At 48.6% G+C, this 24,805-nt stretch overlaps 1 protein-coding gene across 1 annotated transcript in view; it reads right to left on the bottom strand.

Moving 5' to 3' along the window:
• Positions 1 to 2,188: 2,188 nt before the first annotated feature.
• The window catches only part of ESAM (endothelial cell adhesion molecule), a 95,499-nt gene continuing 72,882 nt past the window's right edge, over positions 2,189 to 24,805 (bottom strand). The window contains exons 2-7 of the mRNA XM_075328567.1: positions 19,744 to 19,901; positions 16,411 to 16,621; positions 9,300 to 9,455; positions 8,846 to 8,968; positions 8,617 to 8,758; positions 2,189 to 6,662 (exon numbers count right to left, since the gene is read on the bottom strand). Of these exons, the coding sequence (XP_075184682.1) occupies positions 6,212 to 6,662; positions 8,617 to 8,758; positions 8,846 to 8,968; positions 9,300 to 9,455; positions 16,411 to 16,621; positions 19,744 to 19,901 (1,241 nt within the window). The 3' untranslated portion in view covers positions 2,189 to 6,211. The remainder of the gene's footprint in view (positions 6,663 to 8,616; positions 8,759 to 8,845; positions 8,969 to 9,299; positions 9,456 to 16,410; positions 16,622 to 19,743; positions 19,902 to 24,805) is intronic.

Here is a 24,805-nt window from a genome sequence, read left to right as displayed (position 1 = left end):
ATACGGGAGGACTCCGAGTCTCCACTCTGCTATACGGGAGGACTCCGAGTCTCCACTCTGCTATACGGGAGGACTCCGAGTCTCCACTCTGCTATACGGGAGGATTCCGAGTCTCCACTCTGCTATACGGGAGCGCCCCGAGTCTCCACTCCGCTATACGGGAGCACCTCGAGTCCCCACTCTGCTATACGGGAGGACTCCGAGTCTCCACTCTGCTATACGGGAGGACTCCGAGTCTCCACTCTGCTATACGGGAGGATTCCGAGTCTCCACTCTGCTATACGGGAGCGCCCCGAGTCTCCACTCCGCTATACGGGAGGACTCCGAGTCTCCACTCTGCTATACGGGAGGACTCCGAGTCTCCACTCTGCTATACGGGAGCACCTCGAGTCCCCACGCCGCTATACGGGAGCACCTCGAGTCTCCACTCTGCTATACGGGAGGGCCCCGAGTCTCCACTCCGCTATACGGGAGAACTCCGAGTCTCCACTCCGCTATACAGGAGCGCCCCGAGTCTCCACTCCGCTATACGGGAGGGCCCCAAGTCTCCACTCCGCTATACGGGAGCGCCCCGAGTCTCCACTCCGCTATACAGGAGCGCCCCGAGTCTCCACTCCGCTATACGGGAGCGCCCCGAGTCTCCACTCCGCTATACGGGAGCGCCCCGAGTCTCCACTCCGCTATACAGGAGCGCCCCGAGTCTCCACTCCGCTATACGGGAGCGCCCCGAGTCTCCACTCCGCTATACGGGAGCGCCCCGAGTCTCCACTCCGCCAGTATGGTGGCAGGGTGACCGGCTGGAGCCCTCTGCCCCGGATTATACTGTATATTAGCCGCCGCGGTCGGAGTTATATGCAGAATTGTATAAATCATGTCATTTCGGTGTCTGTGGATTCTGCGGTGAGGCGAGGACGTGACTACAATATTAAGCTACCGCTCCTCCCAGGCTGTCAGGGGGCGGCGGATGATTGTAGGGATGGAGTCGTGCTCAGCGGGGATCAACCTCTGCACTTCTATAAGCGATCCCACATACAGCGCATGTGCAGGACAAAGCTGCCCTCGCCTCAGTCACCAACATCCCCACAGCTGAGGGTTTGTCACAATTGTATCCAGGCTACAGTCGCTGGAGGGGTGAAGATATGAGCAGCACAAATCTCCCATCCTGATAGTTTGTTACAATGTGTCAGAGCAGGTACATCTGAAGAGTCCGACTGACGACCGTCACTGGTACAGAGCGCTCGACTGACGACCGTCACTGGTACAGAGCGCCCGGCCGACGACCGTCACTGGTACAGAGCGCCCGACTGACGACCGTCACTGGTACAGAGCGCCCGACTGACGACCGTCACTGGTACAGAGCGCCCGACTGACGACCGTCACTGGTACAGAGCGCCCGACTGACGACCGTCACTGGTACAGAGCGCCCGACTGACGACCGTCATAGTGTCTTTTGTATATAACATACACAAATGTCACTTACACGATCTGGATCTCTGAATGTTCTGGAGGCGGCGGATTCTCCTGATTATATTCCGCCCTCTGCTGGAGAAACTGAGCAGCTGCACACACTGTAGTAAGGTGTTAGAAGCCATGACAGGCACTGCTGCTGCGGGAAGGGGGACGGCAATGCACACTGGACATGGCAGGGAAAGCATAGGGACCAATGGTAAAATATGATGAGCCCGGCATCTAGTAATAGGAATACGACTCTGTGGCAGGGCGATTTATCATATAAATTATAACAGGGGTTCACAAACTTATTACAACAGACACAAAGGACGGGGTTCACATACTTATTACAACAGACACAAAGGACGGGGTTCACATACTTATTACAACAGACACAAAGGACGGGGTTCACATACTTATTACAACAGACACAAAGGACGGGGTTCACATACTTATTACAACAGACACAAAGGACGGGGTTCACATACTTATTACAACAGACACAAAGGACGAGGTTCACATACTTATTACAACAGACACAAAAGACGGGGTTCACATACTTATTACAACAGACACAAAGGACGGGGTTCACATACTTATTACAACAGACACAAAGGACGGGGTTCACATACTTATTACAACAGACACAAAGGACGGGGTTCACATACTTATTACAACAGACACAAAGGACGAGGTTCACATACTTATTACAACAGACACAAAAGACGATGCCGAAAACTATAATTTCTTCTTTTTATTGAAAATTTAAAGTTTAAATATGACAAAAGGAATAACTTGGCATTGCTGAGAGCATTCACTACACCATCATATATATATTCACACCGCTCGCTCAGCGCCATTACATAACATATACAATCACACCCGCTCGCTCAGCCTCATCATATAGTGTATACAATCACACCCGCTCGCTCAGCCTCATCATATAACATCACCCGCTCACTCAGCCTCATCATATAGTGTATACAATCACACCCGCTCGCTCAGCCTCATCATATATATATTAACACCGCTCGCTCAGCGCCATTACATAACATATACAATCACACCCACTCGCTCAGCCTCATCATATAGTGTATACAATCATACCCGCTCACTCAGCCCCATCATATAGTGAATACAATCACACCCATTCGCTCAGCCCCATCATATAGTGTATACAATCATCCAATTATGTGTATCAGCTCACCGCTCGCTCAGCGCCATTACATAACATATACAATCACACCCGCTCGCTCAGCCTCATCATATATATATATTAACACCGCTCGCTCAGCGCCATTACATAACATATACAATCACACCCGCTCACTCAGCCTCATCATATAACATCACCCGCTCACTCAGCCTCATCATATAGTGTATACAATCACACCCGCTCGCTCAGCCCCATCATATAGTGTATACAATCACACCCGCTCGCTCAGCCTCATCATATAGTGTATACAATCATACCCGCTCACTCAGCCCCATCATATAGTGAATACAATCACACCCGCTCGCTCAGCCTCATCATATAGTGTATACAATCACACCCGCTCGCTCAGCTCCATCATATAACATGTCACCTGCTTGCTCAGGCTCATCATATAGTGTATACAATCACACCCGTTCGCTCAGCCCCACCATTTGGGTATACAATCACACCCGCTCTCTCAGCCCCATCATATAGTGTATACAATCACACCCGCTCGCTCAGCCCCATCATATAGTGTATACAATCACACCCGTTCGCTCAGCCTCATCATATAGTGTATACAATCACACCCGTTCGCTCAGCCCCACCATATAGTGTATACAATCACACCCGTTCGCTCAGCCTCATCATATAGTGTGTACAATCACACCCGTTCGCTCAGCCCCACCATATAGTGTATACAATCACACCCGTTCGCTCAGCCTCATCATATAGTGTGTACAATCACACCCGTTCGCTCAGCCCCACCATATAGTGTATACAATCACACCCGTTCGCTCAGCCCCACCATATAGTGTATACAATCATACCCGCTCACTCAGCCCCACCATATAGTGTATACAATCACACCCGTTCGCTCAGCCCCATCATATAGTGTATACAATCACACCCGCTCGCTCAGCCCCATCATATAGTGTATACAATCATACCCGCTCGCTCAGCCCCATCATATAGTGTATACAATCACACCCGTTCGCTCAGCCCCACCATATAGTGTATACAATCATGCCCGCTCACTCAGCGTTCTCAGCGCCTTTGGTTTCATTTCTGTTCTGTACAAGTTCATTATAAAAATCCACAAAGTAACAAAAACCCATAAATAATGAAGCAGAATGGGGTCCTGTGATTGGAGGTCGCTGCTGCGGCTGAGTGCGAGCAGCGAGATCGCAGACCGAGCGAATACTGCACTGACGGTAATAACGACCGGAGGGAGGATAAAGCAAAGCAGCGAATGCCCCTAAATGAGGATGATGAGGGTGATAGTGCAGGATAACGCTGGGACCTGCGGGGGGCGCCGGGGTCTATGGCTTTGTCTGCAGAATAGTGAGAAAAGTTCTGCAAGTAATAATGGATCCGACCTCATTACATTCGGAGGAAGACGCCATTATAACGCCTGTCACTGCCTCATTCTCTGATACGGCAGTGTGCACATGGAGGAGCGGCCGCCGGGGGTCCGCGTCATACCCCGGCAATCTGCTCTTATCCCTTTCTATTGCACTGTGGCTGTTTTTGCCTTCAGCGTTTTATTCTTCTATAATGTGCACATGATCGCTGGAAAAAGCTCCAAACCAGGCGCCGTCCAATCAGATGGCTGCAAAGACGGAAAGGAAAAACGATTCCATAAACTTCCCATACAAGCCGCCATTCCTGCATCGGTTTCCACTAGAAAACGCCGTCAGTATAACTCTGTGTGCACACGGCCTAAGGGCCCCCAGGAATGTGATGCAGCAATTCTAAAAGAGACGCTTTCCCTTTAAATGAAGATCGGCCAACCTCAATCTACTTGGACCAGAGCAGACGGGGGATAAACGGTGAACTGATCCCTCGTCCCTGCACCGCGGAGATACGGAGATACCGAGGGCGCGACTCTCAGGACGATACACAGATCACAACACGTAGCAGAGGGCAGCTGAGCTGGGTATCCAAGCTGACCAAGTGTGATACTGTCTGCTGAGCCGTGTATCTAATCCTCTCCTGTGTGATACTGTCTGCTGAGCTGTGTATCTAATCCTCTCCTGTGTGATACTGTCTGCTGAGCCGTGTATCTAATCCTCTCCTGTGTGATACTGTCTGCTGAGCCGTGTATCTAATCCTCTCCTGTGTGATACTGTCTGCGTGTTTCCCAGAGCACTATTTTCCCCATCATTATTACATGGGGGATGATGAGAGTTGGGGTCGCTCCGTTTTGTCCGGTGATATGCGACTCTTCGGTTACTGTGACACTACAACTCCCAGCAGTTCTCTTGAGTCACCATTTGTCTCCACGACCAGCAGGGGGCGAGATACTGGGGACGACGACGATGGGACCCATCACTTCTTTATAACAGAAGGCGGCCACGCCGAGATCCCGCTGCCTTCACAAAGCACTTTATCTTGGCCTGTTCCTTTAAATGGAGAGGACATGACAGCAATGTCACCGACCAGACAGTCTGCAGTCACATGATCGGTGGTGGCGCTGGATTTCCGGTGGCGGCGGTGCTGGATTTCCGGTGGCGGCGGTGCTGGATTTCCGGTGGCGGCGGTGCTGGATTTCCGGTGGCGGCGGTGCTGGATTTCCGGTGGCGGCGGTGCTGGATTTCCGGTGGCGGTGGTGCTGGATTTCCGGTGGCGGTGGTGCTGGATTTCCGGTGGCGACGGTGCTGGATCTCCGTTGGCGGTGCTAGATTTTCAGTGGCGGCGGTGCTGGATTTCCGGTGGCGGCGGTGCTGGATCTCCGTTGGCGGTGCTGGATTTTCAGTGGTGGTGTTGGATTTCCGGTGGCGGCGGTGCTGGGTTTCCGGTGGCGGCGGTGCTGGGTTTCCGGTGGCGGCGGTGCTGGGTTTCCGGTGGCAGCGGTGCTGGATCTCCGTTGGCGGTGCTGGATTTTCAGTGGTGGTGCTGGATTTCCGGTGGCGGCGGTGCTGGGTTTCCGGTGGCGGCGGTGCTGGGTTTCCGGTGGCGGCGGTGCTGGGTTTCCGGTGGCGGCGGTGCTGGGTTTCCGGTGGCGGCGGTGCTGGGTTTCCGGTGGCGGCGGTGCTGGATCTCCGGTGGCGGCGGTGCTGGATCTCCGGTGGCGGCGGTGCTGGATCTCCGTTGGCGGTGCTGGATTTTCAGTGGTGGTGCTGGTTTTCCGGTGGCAGCAGTGCTGGGTTTCCGGTGGTGGCGGTGCTGGATTTCCGGTGGCGGCAGTGCTGGGTTTCCGGTGGCGGCTGTGCTGGATTTCCGGTGGCGGCGGTGCTGGGTTTCCGGTGGCGGCGGTGCTGGATTTCTGGTGGTCATCGTGTCGTCCGGTGCTTTTTGCACCAGGGAAAAGATGTAGAAATTCAGATGGGAAACGTTCTAAAGTCGCGGGAGCCGATAGTGTAAAGCGCGGGCGTGGATACAGACAGCGCGGGACATGGCAGTGATGAGAGCGGCGGTCCGGGGAATGTCCGCGCCCCGGGACACGCGAGATGCTGATTGCGGGTTTCGCTGGCGGGTGACATGGCGGACGGACGATGACGCCGAGCCTTTCCTATGTGTTGGCAGCGAGTCCTGTAAACATTCAGTCCTGTATAGGGGAGCTGGTCACACCAGGGAGCCGGCCTGGCTCTGCGCGGGCACCATGACGGGCACGGCCCCCATCCGCACCAGGTTGGACGCAGTGACCCCGGACTGGATGTTGATCTCCTTCCTGGGGGGCTGCGGATCCACACCGTTGGTCTTTTGCAGGGTCCCCCGGTTTGTTGGCACGGCCGTGCTGTAGTAGTTGCCATTGGTTGGCGCCATGTAGGTGGGCAGTGATTGGCTGGACATGCTGGGGGTGGGGGTTGTCACTCTGCCGTTGACATAGGGGGGTCTGTAGCCGACGTTGCTCCCCAGAGCGGTGTTGATGGAGGTGGTGTCAGAGGGCGATTTGGGCGGGTACGGCTTGTGATCGCGGTGGCTGCCCATGGAGGATAAGGTGCCATTCTTATATGCCAGGCTGGAATCATTGCCCTTGGGCCAGGGCAGGGTCTTCGGAGCTGCGGCGTCCTCCCTGCAAATAATGAAAACAAATGAGTCCTGACAAATGTAACTTCATATCTGCCAGGTCCGGCGCCCCCCCCTAGCCCCAGGCTGTGTCTGGTACTGCAGCTCCGCTCCAGTGAAATGAATGGGGCTCTACTGTAATGCCGCACACAGCCTGGACTCAGAAGTGGCGCTGTTTATGGGATAAAGCAGCCATTGTTTTATCGTAAACATCCCCTTTAAAAAACTGCCCTTAAATACCTTATAATAGTTCAAAATTATCTGACAGCACTGGGCTCATTAGGAGGTGACTGAGCGTGTGTGTCCTCCAGCACTGGGTTCATTAGTTGGAGGTGACTGAGCGTGTGTGTCCTCCAGCACTGGGCTCATTAGGTGGAGGTGACTGAGCGTGTGTGTCCTCCATCACTGGGCTCATTAGGTGGAGGTGACTGAACGTGTGTGTCCTCCATCACTGGGCTCATTAGGTGGAGGTGACTGAGCATGTGTGTCCTCCAGCACTCAGCTCATTAGGAGGAGGTGACTGAGCGTGTGTGTCCTCCAGCACTCGGCTCATTAGATGGAGGGGGCTGAGCGTGTGTGTCCTCCAGCACTCAGCTCATTAGGTGGAGGTGACTGAGCGTGTGTGTCCTCCAGCACTCGGCTCATTAGATGGAGGGGGCTGAGCGTGTGTGTCCTCCAGCACTGGGCTCATTAGGAGGTGACTAAGCATGTGTGTCTTCCAGCACTCGGCTCATTGGGAGGAGGTGACTAAGCATGTGTGTCCTCCAGTACTCGGCTCATTAGGAAGAGGTGACTGAGCGTGTGTCCTCCAGCACTCGGTTCATTAGGTAAGGATGACTAAGCGTGTGTGTCCTCCACCACTCGGTTCATTAGGTGGAGGGGACTGAGTGTGTGTGTCTTCCAGCACTCGGCTCATTAGGAGGAGGTGACTGAGCGTGTGTGTCCTCCAGCACTCGGTTCATTAGGTGGAGGTGACTGAGCATGTGTGTCCTCCAGCACTCAACTCATTAGTGGAGGGGACCGAGCGTGTGTCCTCCAGCACTCAGCTCATTAGGTGGAGGGGGCTGAGCGTGTGTGTCCTCCAGCACTGGGTTCATTAGGAGGAGGTGACTGAGCGTGTATGTCCTCCAGCACTGGTCTCATTAGGAGGAGGTGACTAAGCATGTGTGTCTTCCAGCACTCGGCTCATTGGGAGGAGGTGACTAAGCGTGTGTGTCCTCCAGTACTCGGCTCATTAGGAGGAGGTGACTGAACGTGTGTGTCCTCCAGTACTCGGCTCATTGGGAGGAGGTGACTAAGCATGTGTGTCTTCCAGCACTCCGCTCATTAGGAGGAGGTGACTGAGCGTGTGTGTCCTCCAGCACTCAACTCATTAGTGGAGGGGACCGAGCGTGTGTCCTCCAGCACTCAGCTCATTAGGTGGAGGGGGCTGAGCGTGTGTGTCCTCCAGCACTGGGTTCATTAGGTAGAGATGACTAAGCATGTGTGTCCTCCAGCACTCGGCTCATTAGGAGGAGGTGACTGAGCGTGTGTGTCCTCCAGCACTGGTCTCATTAGGAGGAGGTGACTGAGCGTGTGTGTCTTCCAGCACTGGTCTCATTAGGAGGAGGTGACTGAGCGTGTGTGTCCTCCAGCACTCGGCTCATTAGGAGGAGGTGACTGAGCGTGTGTGTCCTCCAGCACTGGTCTCATTAGGAGGAGGTGACTGAGCGTGTGTGTCTTCCAGCACTGGTCTCATTAGGAGGAGGTGACTGAGCGTGTGTGTCCTCCAGCACTGGTCTCATTAGGAGGAGGTGACTGAGCGTGTGTGTCCTTGGCTTACTGAGTGGACATAAACATTGCTATATAGTGCACACAAGGGGGCCCTGTACTATACACGTAATGTCAGAATTCTGCACAGAGATGGCGATAACCTCCTTCATACAGTGAAGCTGCGATATAATGACAGGCGCGCTCCTTACTTGATGTCATTCTCAGTCTCCTCTTGTGCGGATTTCTTCCCTCGTCGGTACAGGTAAATCAGGACCGTTACCAGGACCAGCAGACAGCAGAGCCCAACAATGGAGCCCACCACTGCGCCCACGATGATCGCCGTCCTGGAAACTGCAGTAATAATAGCAATGATCAATATTGGCGTCTGAGACGGCACAATTCTCTGGCGGCATTAATGTTCTGCGCAGCCGCACTCACCAGACTTCACCTCCACAGTGATGCTGCACTCCGACACCCCGGCCGTGTTCCGGGACGTGCACAGATACATCCCCGTGTTGTCCGCTGTGAGATTGGTCAACGTTAACGTTCCCTTTGCTGCATCTGCAACAACAGATATCCCATCACGAGAAAGCTCAGAGCAGCACAGAGTATTTCAGCATTGATATACAGGGAGACATTGAACCTTAATGACTTTATCATAGTTTATGTGAATACCTAACATACTTTGCATTTCATTCCTCAGGTTAATATATATATATTTCACATGACATCTGTCCATTAACTGCAAAACTAATGTAGCTGCTACAGCTGGAGACACACAGGCTGGAGGGGGGTCCGCGCCTGCGGAGCTGGGGGGCAACACATTCATCTGCACTACCATTTATCATTGATGAGAATCCAACAGTGAGAATATATAAAGAAGCGAAGTTACCAAGAGCAGGAGGAAAGTAAACCACATTGACCCCGGCCTTCTTTATCCAGGAGTACAGGGGCACAGGGCGCCCCAACGAAGACTTGCAGCTGAGGGTAACATTGGCACTGATGTAGGGATCTCCATGTAACTCACATTTGGGTTTAGAAGGAGGCACTAAATAAACAAAAATATGGCAACAATTAATTCTTAATATCATCTTGTTCTATAAATACTGTAGGGAGAAAAACTACTAAAATACAGACTGCAGTATTCATGAATGACCACTAGATGGCGGGGGAGCACCATCCCTCATGGACGGTAAGTTTTGCAATCTGTTAATATTTGTAATTATCCGGCTTCTTCTATGTCTCACAGATCTATGGAGATCTGACCCCAAAATGCAGAGCGTCTACCTTACAAATGGATCAGAAGGGATCAAACAGTGAATAGAGGAGGGATTCTGCCCTGTGTCCGCCCCCCGATTCTTGTCAGTCAATGAATGTCCTAAATTTACATGGACGGTCACAAAATGAGGAGTTTTACCTCAGGACACTCAATATTCTGATTGGAAAGTAGATAAATAGAGGAGGTGACTGTGGCCGGTAATGTTATGGAGGAGGCGACTGTGACCGGTAATGTTATGGAGGAGGTGACTGTGACCGGTAATGTTATGGAGGAGGTGACTGTGACCAGTAATGTTATGGAGGAGGCGACTGTAACCGGTAATGTTATGGAGGAGGTGACTGTGACCGGTAATGTCATGGAGGAGGTGACTGTGACCGGTAATGTCATGGAGGAGGTGACTGTGGCCGGTAATGTCATGGAGGAGGTGACTGTGGCCGGTAATGTCATGGAGGAGGTGACTGTGGCCGGTAATGTCATGGAGGAGGTGACTGTGGCCGGTAATGTTATGGAGGAGGTGACGGTGATCAGTAATGTTATGGAGGAGGTGACTGTGGCCGGTAATGTTATGGAGGAGGTGACTGTGGCCGGTAATGTTATGGAGGAGGTGACTGTGACCGGTAATGTTATGGAGGAGGAGACTGTGACCGGTAATGTTATGGAGGAGGTGACTGTGACCGGTAATGTTATGGAGGAGGTGACTGTGATCAGTAATGTTATGGAGGAGGTGACTGTGGCCGGTAATGTTATGGAGGAGGTGACTGTGACCGGTAATGTTATGGAGGAGGTGACTGTGACCGGTAATGTTATGGAGGAGGTGACTGTGACCGGTAATGTTATGGAGGAGGAGACTGTGACCGGTAATGTTATGGAGAAGGTGACTGTGATCGGTAATGCTATAGAGGAGGTGACTGTGACCGGTAATGTTATGGAGGAGGTGACTGTGGCCGGTAATGTTATGGAGGAGGTGACTGTGACCGGTAATGTTATGGAGGAGGTGATTGTGACCGGTAATGTTATGGAGGAGGTGACTGTGGCCGGTAATGTTATGGAGGAGGAGACTGTGACCGGTAATGTTATGGAGGAGGTGACTGTGACCGGTAATGCTATAGAGGAGGTGACTGTGATCAGTAATGTTATAGAGGAGCTGACTGTGACCGGTAATGTTATGGAGGAGGTGACTGTGATCAGTAATGCTATAGAGGAGGTGACTGTGATCAGTAATGTTATAGAGGAGGTGACTGTGACCGGTAATGCTATAGAGGAGGTGACTGTGACCGGTAATGTTATGGAGGAGGTGACTGTGACCGGTAATGTTATGGAGGAGGTGACTGTGACCGGTAATGTTATGGAGGAGGTGACTGTGATCAGTAATGCTATAGAGGAGGTGACTGTGGCCGGTAATGTTATGGAGGAGGTGACTGAGCGGTAATGTTATGGAGGAGGTGACTGTGACCGGTAATGTTATGGAGGAGGTGATTGTGACCGGTAATGTTATGGAGGAGGTGACTGTGGCCGGTAATGTTATGGAGGAGGTGACTGTGATCAGTAATGCTATAGAGGAGGTGACTGTGGCCGGTAATGTTATGGAGGAGGTGACTGAGCGGTAATGTTATGGAGGAGGTGACTGTGACCGGTAATGTTATGGAGGAGGAGACTGTGACCGGTAATGTTATGGAGGAGGTGACTGTGGCCGGTAATGTTATGGAGGAGGTGACTGTGGCCGGTAATGTCAGGGAGGAGGTGACTGTGATCGGTAATGTTATGGAGGAGGTGACTGTGGCCGGTAATGTTATGGAGGAGGTGACTGTGGCCGGTAATGTTATGGAGGAGGTGACTGTGGCCGGTAATGTTATGGAGGAGGTGACTGTGATCAGTAATGTTATGGAGGAGGTGACTGTGACCGGTAATGTTATGGAGGAGGTGACTGTGAGCGGTAATGTTATGGAGGAGGTGACTGTGATCAGTAATGTTATGGAGGAGGTGACTGTGACCGGTAATGTTATGGAGGATGTGACTGTGAGCGGTAATGTTATGGAGGAGGTGACTGTGACCGGTAATGTTATGGAGGATGTGACTGTGATCGGTAATGTTATGGAGGAGGTGACTTTGTCCAGTAATGCTATAGAGGAGGTGACTGTGACTGGTAATGCTATAGAGGAGGTGACTGTGACCGGTAATGTTATGGAGGAGGTGACTGTGACCAGTAATGTTATAGAGGAGGTGACTGTGACCGGTAATGCTATAGAGGAGGTGACTGTGATCAGTAATGTTATAGAGGAGGTGACTGTGACCGGTAATGCTATAGAGGAGGTGACTGTGATCAGTAATGCTATAGAGGAGGTGACTGTGATCAGTAATGCTATAGAGGAGGTGACTGTGATCAGTAATGCTATAGAGGAGGTGACTGTGGCCGGTAATGTTATGGAGGAGGTGACTGAGCGGTAATGTTATGGAGGAGGTGACTGTGACCGGTAATGTTATGGAGCAGGTGATTGTGACCAGTAATGTTATGGAGGAGGTGACTGTGGCCGGTAATGTTATGGAGGAGGAGACTGTGACCGGTAATGTTATGGAGGAGGTGACTGTGACCGGTAATATTATGGAGGAGGTGACTGTGGCCGGTAATGTTATGGAGGAGGTGAATGTGACCGGTAATGTTATGGAGGAGGTGACTGTGACCGGTAATGTTATGGAGGAGGTGACTGTGACCGGTAATGTTATGGAGGAGGTGACTGTGGCCGGTAATGTTATGGAGGAGGTGACTGTGGCCGGTAATGTTATGGACTAGGTGACTGTGGCCGGTAATGTTATGGAGGAGGTGACTGTGATCAGTAATGTTATGGAGGAGGTGACTGTGACCGGTAATGTTATGGAGGAGGTGACTGTGACCGGTAATGTTATGGAGGAGGTGACTGTGATCAGTAATGTTATGGAGGAGGTGACTGTGGCCGGCAATGTTATGGAGGAGGTGACTGTGGCCGGTAATGTTATGGAGGAGGTGACTGTGACCGGTAATGTTATGGAGGATGTGACTGTGATCGGTAATGTTATGGAGGAGGTGACTGTGACCGGTAATGTTATGGAGGAGGTGACTGTGACCGGTAATGTTATGGAGGAGGTGACTGTGGCCGGTAATGTTATGGAGGAGGTGACTGTGGCCGGTAATGTTATGGAGGAGGTGACTGTGACCGGTAATGTTATGGAGGATGTGACTGTGATCAGTAATGCTATAGAGGAGGTGACTGTGATCAGTAATGCTATAGAGGAGGTGACTGTGATCGGTAATGTTATGGAGGAGGTGACTGTGACCGATAATGTTATGGAGGATGTGACTGTGACCAGTAATGTTATGGAGGAGGTGACTGTGATCAGTAATGTTATGGAGGAGGTGACTGTGATCAGTAATGTTATGGAGGAGGTGACTGTGATCAGTAATGTTATGGAGGAGGTGACTGTGATCAGTAATGTTATGGAGGAGGTGACTGTGATCAGTAATGTTATGGAGGAGGTGACTGTGATCAGTAATGTTATGGAGGAGGTGACTGTGAGCGGTAATGTTATGGAGGAGGTGACTGTGACCGGTAATGTTATGGAGGATGTGACTGTGACCGGTAATGTTATGGAGGAGGTGACTGTGGCCGGCAATGTTATGGAGGAGGTGACTGTGGCCGGTAATGTTATGGAGGAGGTGACTGTGATCAGTAATGTTATGGAGGAGGTGACTGTGAGCGGTAATGTTATGGAGGAGGTGACTGTGAGCGGTAATGTTATGGAGGAGGTGACTGTGACCGGTGATGTTATGGAGGAGGTGACTGTGACCGGTAATGTTATGGAGGAGGTGACTGTGATCAGTAATGTTATGGAGGAGGTGACTGTGACCGGTGATGTTATGGAGGAAGTGACTGTGGCCGGTAATGTTATGGAGGAGGTGACTGTGACCGGTAATGTTATGGAGGATGTGACTGTGACCGGTAATGTTATGGAGGAGGTGACTGTGACCGGTAATGTTATGGAGGAGGTGACTGTGGCCGGTAATGTTATGGAGGAGGTGACTGTGATCAGTAATGTTATGGAGGAGGTGACTGTGACCGGTAATGTTATGGAGGAGGTGATTGTGACCGGTAATGTTATGGAGGAGGTGATTGTGACCGGTAATGTTATGGAGGAGGTGACTGTGGCCGGTGATGTTATGGAGGAGGTGACTGTGGCCGGTAATGTTATGGAGGAGGTGACTGTGTCTGGTAATGTCATGGAGGAGGAGACTGTGACCGGTAATGTTATGGAGGAGGTGACTGTGAGCGGTAAGGTTATGGAGGAGGTGACTGTGACCGGTAATGTTATGGAGGAGGTGACTGTGAGCGGTAATGTCATGGAGGAGGTGACTGTGACCGGTAATGTTATGGAGGAGGTGACTGTGGCCGGTAATGTTATGGAGGAGGTGACTGTGGCCGGTAATGTTATGGAGGAGGAGACTGTGGCCGGTAATGTTATGGAGGAGGTGACTGTGGCCGGTGATGTTATGGAGGAGGTGACTGTGACCGGTAATGTTATGGAGGAGGTGACTGTGGCCGGTAATGTTATGGAGGAGGTGACTGTGACCGGTAATGTTATGGAGGAGGTGACTGTGAGCGGTAATGTTATGGAGGAGGTGACTGTGACCGGTAATGTTATGGAGGAGGTGACTGTGAGCGGTAATGTTATGGAGGAGGTGACTGTGATCAGTAATGTTATGGAGGAGGTGACTGTGACCGGTAATGTTATGGAGGAGGTGACTGTGACCGGTAATGTTATGGAGGAGGTGACTGTGACCGGTAATGTTATGGAGGAGGTGACTGTGATCAGTAATGTTATGGAGGAGGTGACTGTGTCCGGTAATGTTATGGAGGAGGCGACTGTGGCCGGTAATATTATGGAGGAGGTGGCTGTGTCCAGTAATGTTATGGAGGAGGTGACTGTGACCGGTAATATTATGGAGGAGGTGGCTGTGTCCAGTAATGTTATGGAGGAGGTGACTGTGACCGGTAATATTATGGAGGAGGTGGCTGTGTCCAGTAATGTTATGGAGGAGGTGACTGTGGTCGGTAATGTTATGGAGGAGGTGACTGTGTCTGGTAATGTTATGGAGGAGGTGACTGTGACCGGTAATGTTATGGAGGAGGTGACTGTGACCGGTAAGTTATGGAGGAGGTGACTGTGGCCGGTAATGTTATGGAGGAGGTGACTGTGACCGGTAATGTTATGGAGGAGGAGACTGTGACCGGTAATGTTATGGAGGAGGAGACTGTGACCGGTAATGTTATGGAGGAGGTGACTGTGGCCGGTAATGTTATGGAGGAGGTGACTGTGATCAGTAATGTTATGGAGGAGGTGACTGTGACCGGTAATGTTATGGAGGAGGTGACTGTGACCGGTAATGTTATGGAGGAGGAGACTGTGACCGGTAATGTTATGGAGGAGGTGACTGTGACCGGTAATGTTATGGAGGAGGTGACTGTGACCGGTAATGTTATGGAGGAGGTGACTGTGATCAGTAATGTTATGGAGGAGGTGACTGTGACCGGTAATGTTATGGAGGAGGTGACTGTGACCGGTAATGTTATGGAGGAGGAGACTGTGACCGGTAATGTTATGGAGGAGGTGACTGTGACCGGTAATGTTATGGAGGAGGTGACTGTGAGCGGTAATGTTATGGAGGAGGTGACTGTGGCCGGTAATGTTATGGAGGAGGTAACTGTGACCAGTAATGTTATGGAGGAGGTGACTGTGAACGGTAATGTTATGGAGTAGGCGACTGTGGCCGGTAATGTTATGGAGGAGGTGACTGTGACCGGTAATGTTATGGAGGAGGTGACTGTGACCGGTAATGTTATGGAGGAGGGGACTGTGGCCGGTAATGTTATGGAGTAGGCGACTGTGGCCGGTAATGTTATGGAGGAGGTGACTGTGAGCGGTCTTGTTATGGAGGAGGTGACTGTGGCCGGTAATGTTATGGAGGAGGTGACTGTGACCGGTAATGTTATGGAGGAGGTGACTGTGAGCGGTCTTGTTATGGAGGAGGTGACTGTGATCAGTAATGTTATGGAGGAGGTGACTGTGAGCGGTAATGTTATGGAGGAGGTGACTGTGAGCGGTAATGTTATGGAGGAGGTGACTGTGACCGGTAATGTTATGGAGGAGGTGACTGTGAGCGGTCTTGTTATGGAGGAGGCGTCGGATCATGTTGTGGAGGGTTTCTCCATTACACTAGTTGTGTTCCCTCCGCTCTTGGCCGGGTACAATACAAGGTGCGGGGATTCTGTAGTTTGGGTGGAGCTGCATTTTTCCTACTGCACAATAAACCCTATAAATATCCGCGGTTCCTGTGCTTTGTCCCCCCCCTCCCCCCGGCTGCCCCCCCTTCCCCCCAGCTTCCCCCCCCTCCCCCCGGCTGCCCCCCCTTCCCCCCAGCTGCCCCCCCCTCCCCCCAGCTGCCCCCCCTTCCCCCCAGCTTCCCCCCCCTCCCCCCGGCTGCCCCCCCTTCCCCCCAGCTTCCCCCCCCTCCCCCCGGCTGCCCCCCCTTCCCCCCAGCTGCCCCCCCCTCTCCCCGGCTGCACCCTCCGCTGTGTATTATCCATTCATTGCTGCATTGTGTGATGATAATGATTTCTGCAGATCGTCGCTCCCTCCGCACAGTCACGTCCTGAGCTGCCAGCATTGTGCATTATAGTACAGCGCCCGCACTCACCCAGGATGGACACATCAATCACCCCGATGTTGCTGCTCCCCACGTTCTGATCATTGCGCACATTCACGTAGCAGCGATATTGTCCCGAGTCCGAGGACTGAGTCTTATTAATCACAATAGAAATGTTCCTGGACGGCATCTTATACACAAAATCCAACCGGCCCCTGAAGCCCTCCGCGATGTCAGCCTCTCCGTCCATGTATCTCAGGATCTGCAAATAAGTGCAACAGTGACAAGAGCGCAGAGGAAAGACCAAACTTAGGGGGCAGTATTATAGCAGTTATATTCTTGTACATAGGGGCAGTATTATAGTAGTTATATTCTTGTATATAGGGGGCAGTATTATAGTAGTTATATTCTTGTACATAGGGGCAGTATTATAGTAGCTATATTCTTGTACATAGGGGCAGTATTATAGTAGTTATATTCTTGTACATAGAGGGCAGTATTATAGTAGTTATATTCTTGTACATAGAGGGCAGTATTATAGTAGTTATATTCTTGTACATAGGGGCAGTATTATAGTAGTTATATTCTTGTACATAGGGGCAGTATTATAGTAGTTATATTCTTGTACATAGAGGGCAGTATTATAGTAGTTATATTCTTGTACATAGGAGCAGTATTATAGTAGTTATATTCTTGTACATAGGGGGCAGTATTATAGTAGTTATATTCTTGTACATAGGAGCAGTATTATAGTAGTTATATTCTTGTACATAGGGGCAGTATTATAGTAGTTATATTCTTGTACATAGAGGGCAGTATTATAGTAGTTATATTCTTGTACATAGGAGCAGTATTATAGTAGTTATATTCTTGTACATAGGGGCAGTATTATAGTAGTTATATTCTTGTACATAGGGGCAGTATTATAGTAGTTATATTCTTGTACATAGGAGCAGTATTATAGTAGCTATATTCTTGTACATAGGAGCAGTATTATAGTAGTTATATTCTTGTACATAAGGGCAGTATTATAGTAGTTATATTCTTGTACATAGGAGCAGTATTATAGTAGTTATATTCTTGTATATAGGGGGCAGTATTATAGTAGTTATATTCTTGTATATAGGGGCAGTATTATAGTAGTTATATTCTTGCACATAGGAGCAGTATTATAGTAGTTATATTCTTGTACATAGGAGCAGTATTATAGTAGTTATATTCTTGTACATAGGGGCAGTATTATAGTAGTTATATTCCTGTACATAGGGGGCAGTATTGTAGTAGTTATATTCTTGTACATAGGGGCAGTATTATAGTAGTTATATTCCTGTACATAGGGGGCAGTATTATAGTAGTTATATTCTTGTACATAGGAGCAGTATTATAGTAGTTATATTCTTGTACATAGGGGCAGTATTATAGTAGTTATATTCTTGTATATTGGGGCAGTATTATAGTAGTTATATTCTTGTACATAGGGGCAGTATTATAGTAGTTATATTCCTGTACATAGGGGGCAGTATTATAGTAGTTATATTCTTGTACATAGGAGCAGTATTATAGTAGTTATATTCTTGTACATAGGGGGCAGTATTATAGTAGTTATATTCTTGTACATAGGGGGCAGTATTATAGTAGTTACATTCTTGTATATAGGGGCAGTATTATAGTAGCTATATTCTTGTATATAGGAGCAGTATTATAGTAGTTACATTCTTGTATATAGGGGCAGTATTATAGTAGTTATATTCTTGCACATAGGAGGCAGTATTATAGTAGTTATATTCTTGTACATAGAGGGCAGTATTATAGTAGTTATATTCTTGTACATAGGGGCAGTATTATAGTAGTTATATTCTTGTACATAGAGGGCAGTATTATAGTAGTTATATTCTTGTACATAGGGGCAGTATTATAGTAGTTATATTCTTGTACATAGAGGGCAGTATTATAGTAGTTATATTCTTGTACATAGAGGGCAGTATTATAGTAGTTATATTCTTGTACATAGGGGCAGTATTATAGTAGTTATATTCTTGTACATAGGGGCAGTATTATAGTAGTTATATTCTTGTACATAGAGGGCAGTATTATAGTAGTTATATTCTTGTACACAGGGGGCAGTATTGTAGTAGTTATATTCTTGTACACAGGGGGCAGTATAATAGTAGTTATATTCTTGTATATAGGGGCAGTATTATAGTAGTTATATTCTTGTATATAGGGGCAGTATTATAGTAGTTATATTCTTGTACATAGAGGGCAGTATTATAGTAGCTATATTCTTGTACACAGGGGGCAGTATTGTAGTAGTTATATTCTTGTATATAGGGGGCAGTATTATAGCAGTTATATTCTTGTATATAGGGGGCAGTATTATAGTAGTTATATTCTTATACATAGGGGCAGTATTATAGTAGTTATATTCTTGTACATAGGGGGAGTATTATAGTAGTTATATTCTTGTACATAGGAGCACTATTATAGTAGTTATATTCTTGTACATAGGGGGCAGTATTATAGTAGTTATATTCTTGTACATAGGGAGCAGTATTATAGTAGTTATATTCTTGTACATAGGGGGCAGTATTATAGTAGTTATATTCTTGTACATAGGGGCAGTATTATAGTAGTTATATTCTTGTATATAGGAGCTGTATTATAGTAGTTATATTCTTGTATATAGGGGCAGTATTATAGTAGTTATATTCTTGTACATAGAGGGCAGTATTATAGTACCTATATTCTTGTACACAGGGGGCAGTATTGTAGTAGTTATATTCTTGTTTATAGGGGGCAGTATTATAGCAGTTATATTCTTGTATATAGGGGGCAGTATTATAGTAGTTATATTCTTATACATAGGGGCAGTATTATAGTAGTTATATTCTTGTACATAGGGGGAGTATTATAGTAGTTATATTCTTGTACATAGGAGCAGTATTATAGTAGTTATATTCTTGTACATAGGGGGCAGTATTATAGTAGTTATATTCTTGTACATAGGGAGCAGTATTATAGTAGTTATATTCTTGTACATAGGGGGCAGTATTATAGTAGTTATATTCTTGTACATAGGGGCAGTATTATAGTAGTTATATTCTTGTACATAGAGGGCAGTATTATAGTAGCTATATTCTTGTACACAGGGGCAGTATTATAGTAGTTATATTCTGGTACATAGGGGCAGTATTGTAGTAGTTATATTCTTGTACATAGGGGTAGTATTATAGTAGTTATATTCTTGTACATAGGAGCAGTATTATAGTAGTTATATTCTTGTACATAGGGGGCAGTATTGTAGTAGTTATATTCTTGTACACAGGGGGCAGTATTATAGTAGTTATATTCTTGTACACAGGGGGCAGTATTTCCATACTATACCTGTGTCTGCTCCTCCTGCGCTCGCTGTATATACCAGGTGATGTACGGTTTGTCATCTGAGCTGCTTGAATACCAGACGGGGAGTGTGACACTTTGCCCTTCTATTACTGTCACGGATTTCTGCTCCACGTACACCTCCAGTAGGGCCACGGACACTTCTGTTTGTGGAGAGAATTATTTCTGTTACTGATCAATGAGAACAAATAATTTACAGTTCAGAAAAAAGTTAGCCGCAGGTATCGGGGCTCTAAATCTCATGTAACTGTATTATCAGTTCCCCATTGTAGTAAATATTTTTATCTAGAAGCTTCTGAATCCTGATGGGATCAACCATAAAAAAAGTCTGTGCAGCCTGAAGGGGCAGTGCACTGTACGGTCACAGGTCTGATCTGTTAGATGCCTTCACTTACACAAGATTCCCATCGGACACACGATCACTAATGTGCTGCAATGTGTCTGGATTACCAGATTTACCGCAATGTGTCCGGATTACCAGATTTACCGCAATGTGTCCGGATTACCAGATTTACCGCAATGTGTCCGGATTACCAGATTTACCGCAATGTGTCCGGATTACCAGATTTACCGCAATGTGTTCGGATTACCAGATTTACCGCAATGTGTCCGGATTACCAGATTTACCGCTGTCCCCTATGTCCCCGTCATACAGATACATGTCAGGGGTAGGAGCCGTAATAACAGTCACCGCTGCCTCCGCCATGTATCAATAATTAACCTAAATAGACCGATCTGCAGGAATGAACAGAACGTCAGCGATTTAACTATTACCTCCCCAGGGCAGAAATTATATCACAGATTACATTGTATCTACATGGGATTATAGCACAGGCTGTAACTAATGAGATTATTGGAATCCTGTAAAGATCATATCATATTATGACTGCAGATTATACATAATAACAGATTATCCAGAGGCACAAAGATAACAGCGTAAGGCGGCGTTCACACGTCCAGTAATCATCTGTCAGATCGGATCCAGCAGTGATCACAGATCCAGTAATCATCTGTCAGAGCGGATCCTGCAGAGATCCAGTGGGAAAAAACATCTGCAAAAACAACTTTCTTGTTTGTCATTAAATAACTGATTTTTGCAGGATCCATTTTTTTAACATTGGAGTCTATGGAAAACGGATCCGTTACCTGATCACTATTTATATTCCGTTTTTCTTTCTTTTGTAATGTATCAGCTTTTGTCTTACAGGATCCATTTCAAATGGAAGATAAATAGAGATCAGGTAACGGATCCATCCTCCATAGACTCCAGAGAACACCTCCTATCCATCACCAGAGATCAGCGGTGACATCACTGAGAACACCTCCTATCCATCACCAGAGATCAGCGGTGACATCACTGAGAACACCTCCTATCCATCACCAGAGATCAGCGGTGACATCACTGAGAACACCTCCTATCCATCACCAGAGATCAGCAGTGACATCACTGAGAACACCTCCTATCCATCACCAGAGATCAGCAGTGACATCACTGAGAACACCACCTATCCATCACCAGAGATCAGCGGTGACATCACTGAGAACACCTCCTATCCATCACCAGAGATCAGCAGTGACATCACTGAGAACACCACCTATCCATCACCAGAGATCAGCAGTGACATCACTGAGAACACCTCCTATCCATCACCAGAGATCAGCAGTGACATCACTGAGAACACCACCTATCCATCACCAGAGATCAGCGGTGACATCACTGAGAACACCACCTATCCATCACCAGAGATCAGCAGTGACATCACTGAGAACACCACCTATCCATCACCAGAGATCAGCGGTGACATCACTGAGAACACCACCTATCCATCACCAGAGATCAGCGGTGACATCACTGAGAACACCTCCTATCCATCACCAGAGATCAGCGGTGACATCACTGAGAACACCTCCTATCCATCACCAGAGATCAGCGGTGACATCACTGAGAACACCTCCTATCCATTACCAGAGATGATATCACTGAGAACACCTCCTATCCATCACCAGAGATCAGCGGTGACATCACTGAGAACACCTCCTATCCATTACCAGAGATGATATCACTGAGAACACCTCCTATCCATCACCAGAGATCAGCGGTGACATCACTGAGAACACCTCCTATCCATCACCAGAGATCAGTGGTGACATCACTGAGAACACCTCCTATCCATCACCAGAGATCAGTGGTGACATCACTGAGAACACCTCCTATCCATCACCAGAGATCAGCGGTGACATCACTGAGAACACCTCCTATCCATCACCAGAGATGATATCACTGAGAACACCTCCTATCCATCACCAGAGATGATATCACTGAGAACACCTCCTATCCATCACCAGAGATCAGCGGTGACATCACTGAGAACACCGCCTATCCATCACCAGAGATCAGTGGTGATATCACTGAGAACACCTCCTATCCATCACCAGAGATCAGCAGTGACATCACTGAGAACACCTCCTATCCATCACCAGAGATCAGCGGTGACATCACTGAGAACACCGCCTATCCATCACCAGAGATCAGCGGTGACATCACTGAGAACACCGCCTATCCATCACCAGAGATCAGCAGTGACATCACTGAGAACACCACCTATCCATCACCAGAGATCAGCGGTGATATCACTGAGAACACCTCCTATCCATCACCAGAGATCAGCGGTGACATCACTGAGAACACCTCCTATCCATCACCAGAGATCAGCAGTGACATCACTGAGAACACCACCTATCCATCACCAGAGATCAGCAGTGACATCACTGAGAACACCTCCTATCCATCACCAGAGATCAGAGGTGACATCACTGAGAACACCTCCTATCCATCACCAGAGATCAGCGGTGACATCACTGAGAACCCCTCCTATCCATCACCAGAGATGATATCACTGAGAACACCTCCTATCCATCACCAGAGATCAGTGGTGACAGCACTGAGAACACCTCCTATCCATCACCAGAGATGATATCACTGAGAACACCGCCTATCCATCACCAGAGATCAGTGGTGATATCACTGAGAACACCTCCTATCCATCACCAGAGATCAGCGGTGACATCACTGAGAACACCTCCTATCCATAACCAGAGATCAGTGGTGACATCACTGAGAACACCTCCTATCCATCACCAGAGATCAGCGGTGACATCACTGAGAACACCTCCTATCCATCACCAGAGTTGATATCACTGAGAACACCTCCTATCCATCACCAGAGATCAGTGGTGACATCACTGAGAACACCTCCTATCCATCACCAGAGATCAGCGGTGACATCACTGAGAACACCTCCTATCCATCACCAGAGATCAGCAGTGACATCACTGAGAACACCTCCTATCCATCACCAGAGATCAGCAGTGACATCACTGAGAACACCTCCTATCCATCACCAGAGATCAGCGGTGACATCACTGAGAACACCTCCTATCCATCACCAGAGATCAGCAGTGACATCACTGAAAACACCGCCTATCCATCACCAGAGATCAGCGGTGACATCACTGAGAACAACTCCTATCCATCACCAGAGATCAGAGGTGACATCACTGAGAACACCTCCTATCCATCACCAGAGTTGATATCACTGAGAACACCTCCTATCCATCACCAGAGATCAGTGGTGACATCACTGAGAACACCTCCTATCCATCACCAGAGATCAGAGGTGACATCACTGAGAACACCTCCTATCCATCACCAGAGATCAGAGGTGACATCACTGAGAACACCTCCTATCCATCACCAGAGATCAGAGGTGACATCACTGAGAACACCTCCTATCCATCACCAGAGTTGATATCACTGAGAACACCTCCTATCCATCACCAGAGATCAGCGGTGACATCACTGAGAACACCTCCTATCCATCACCAGAGATCAGCAGTGACATCACTGAGAACACCTCCTATCCATCACCAGAGATCAGCAGTGACATCACTGAGAACACCTCCTATCCATCACCAGAGATCAGCGGTGACATCACTGAGAACACCGCCTATCCATCACCAGAGATCAGCGGTGACATCACTGAGAACACCTCCTATCCATCACCAGAGATCAGCGGTGACATCACTGAGAACACCTCCTATCCATCACCAGAGATCAGCAGTGACATCACTGAGAACACCTCCTATCCATCACCAGAGATCAGCAGTGACATCACTGAGAACACCGCCTATCCATCACCAGAGATCAGCAGTGACATCACTGAGAACACCTCCTATCCATCACCAGAGATCAGCAGTGACATCACTGAGAACACCTCCTATCCATCACCAGAGATCAGCGGTGACATCACTGAGAACACCGCCTATCCATCACCAGAGATCAGCGGTGACATCACTGAGAACACCTCCTATCCATCACCAGAGATCAGCGGTGACATCACTGAGAACACCTCCTATCCATCACCAGAGATCAGCAGTGACATCACTGAGAACACCTCCTATCCATCACCAGAGATCAGCAGTGACATCACTGAGAACACCTCCTATCCATCACCAGAGATCAGCGGTGACATCACTGAGAACACCGCCTATCCATCACCAGAGATCAGCGGTGACATCACTGAGAACACCTCCTATCCATCACCAGAGATCAGCAGTGACATCACTGAGAACACCTCCTATCCATCACCAGAGATCAGCGGTGACATCACTGAGAACACCTCCTATCCATCACCAGAGATCAGAGGTGACATCACTGAGAACACCGCCTATCCATCACCAGAGATCAGCAGTAACATCACTGAGAACACCTCCTATCCATCACCAGAGATCAGCGGTGACATCACTGAGAACACCTCCTATCCATCACCAGAGATCAGCAGTGACATCACTGAGAACACCACCTATCCATCACCAGAGATCAGCGGTGACATCACTGAGAACACCACCTATCCATCACCAGAGATCAGCGGTGACATCACTGAGAACACCTCCTATCCATCACCAGAGATCAGCGGTGACATCACTGAGAACACCTCCTATCCATCACCAGAGATCAGCGGTGACATCACTGAGAACACCACCTATC

Source organism: Anomaloglossus baeobatrachus, chromosome 11, assembly GCF_048569485.1.
Source record: "Anomaloglossus baeobatrachus isolate aAnoBae1 chromosome 11, aAnoBae1.hap1, whole genome shotgun sequence".
In the NCBI taxonomy this organism is placed as follows: domain Eukaryota; kingdom Metazoa; phylum Chordata; class Amphibia; order Anura; family Aromobatidae; genus Anomaloglossus; species Anomaloglossus baeobatrachus.
Note: the sequence above shows the minus strand (reverse complement) of the source record. Positions and strands in the feature narration are given on the sequence as shown.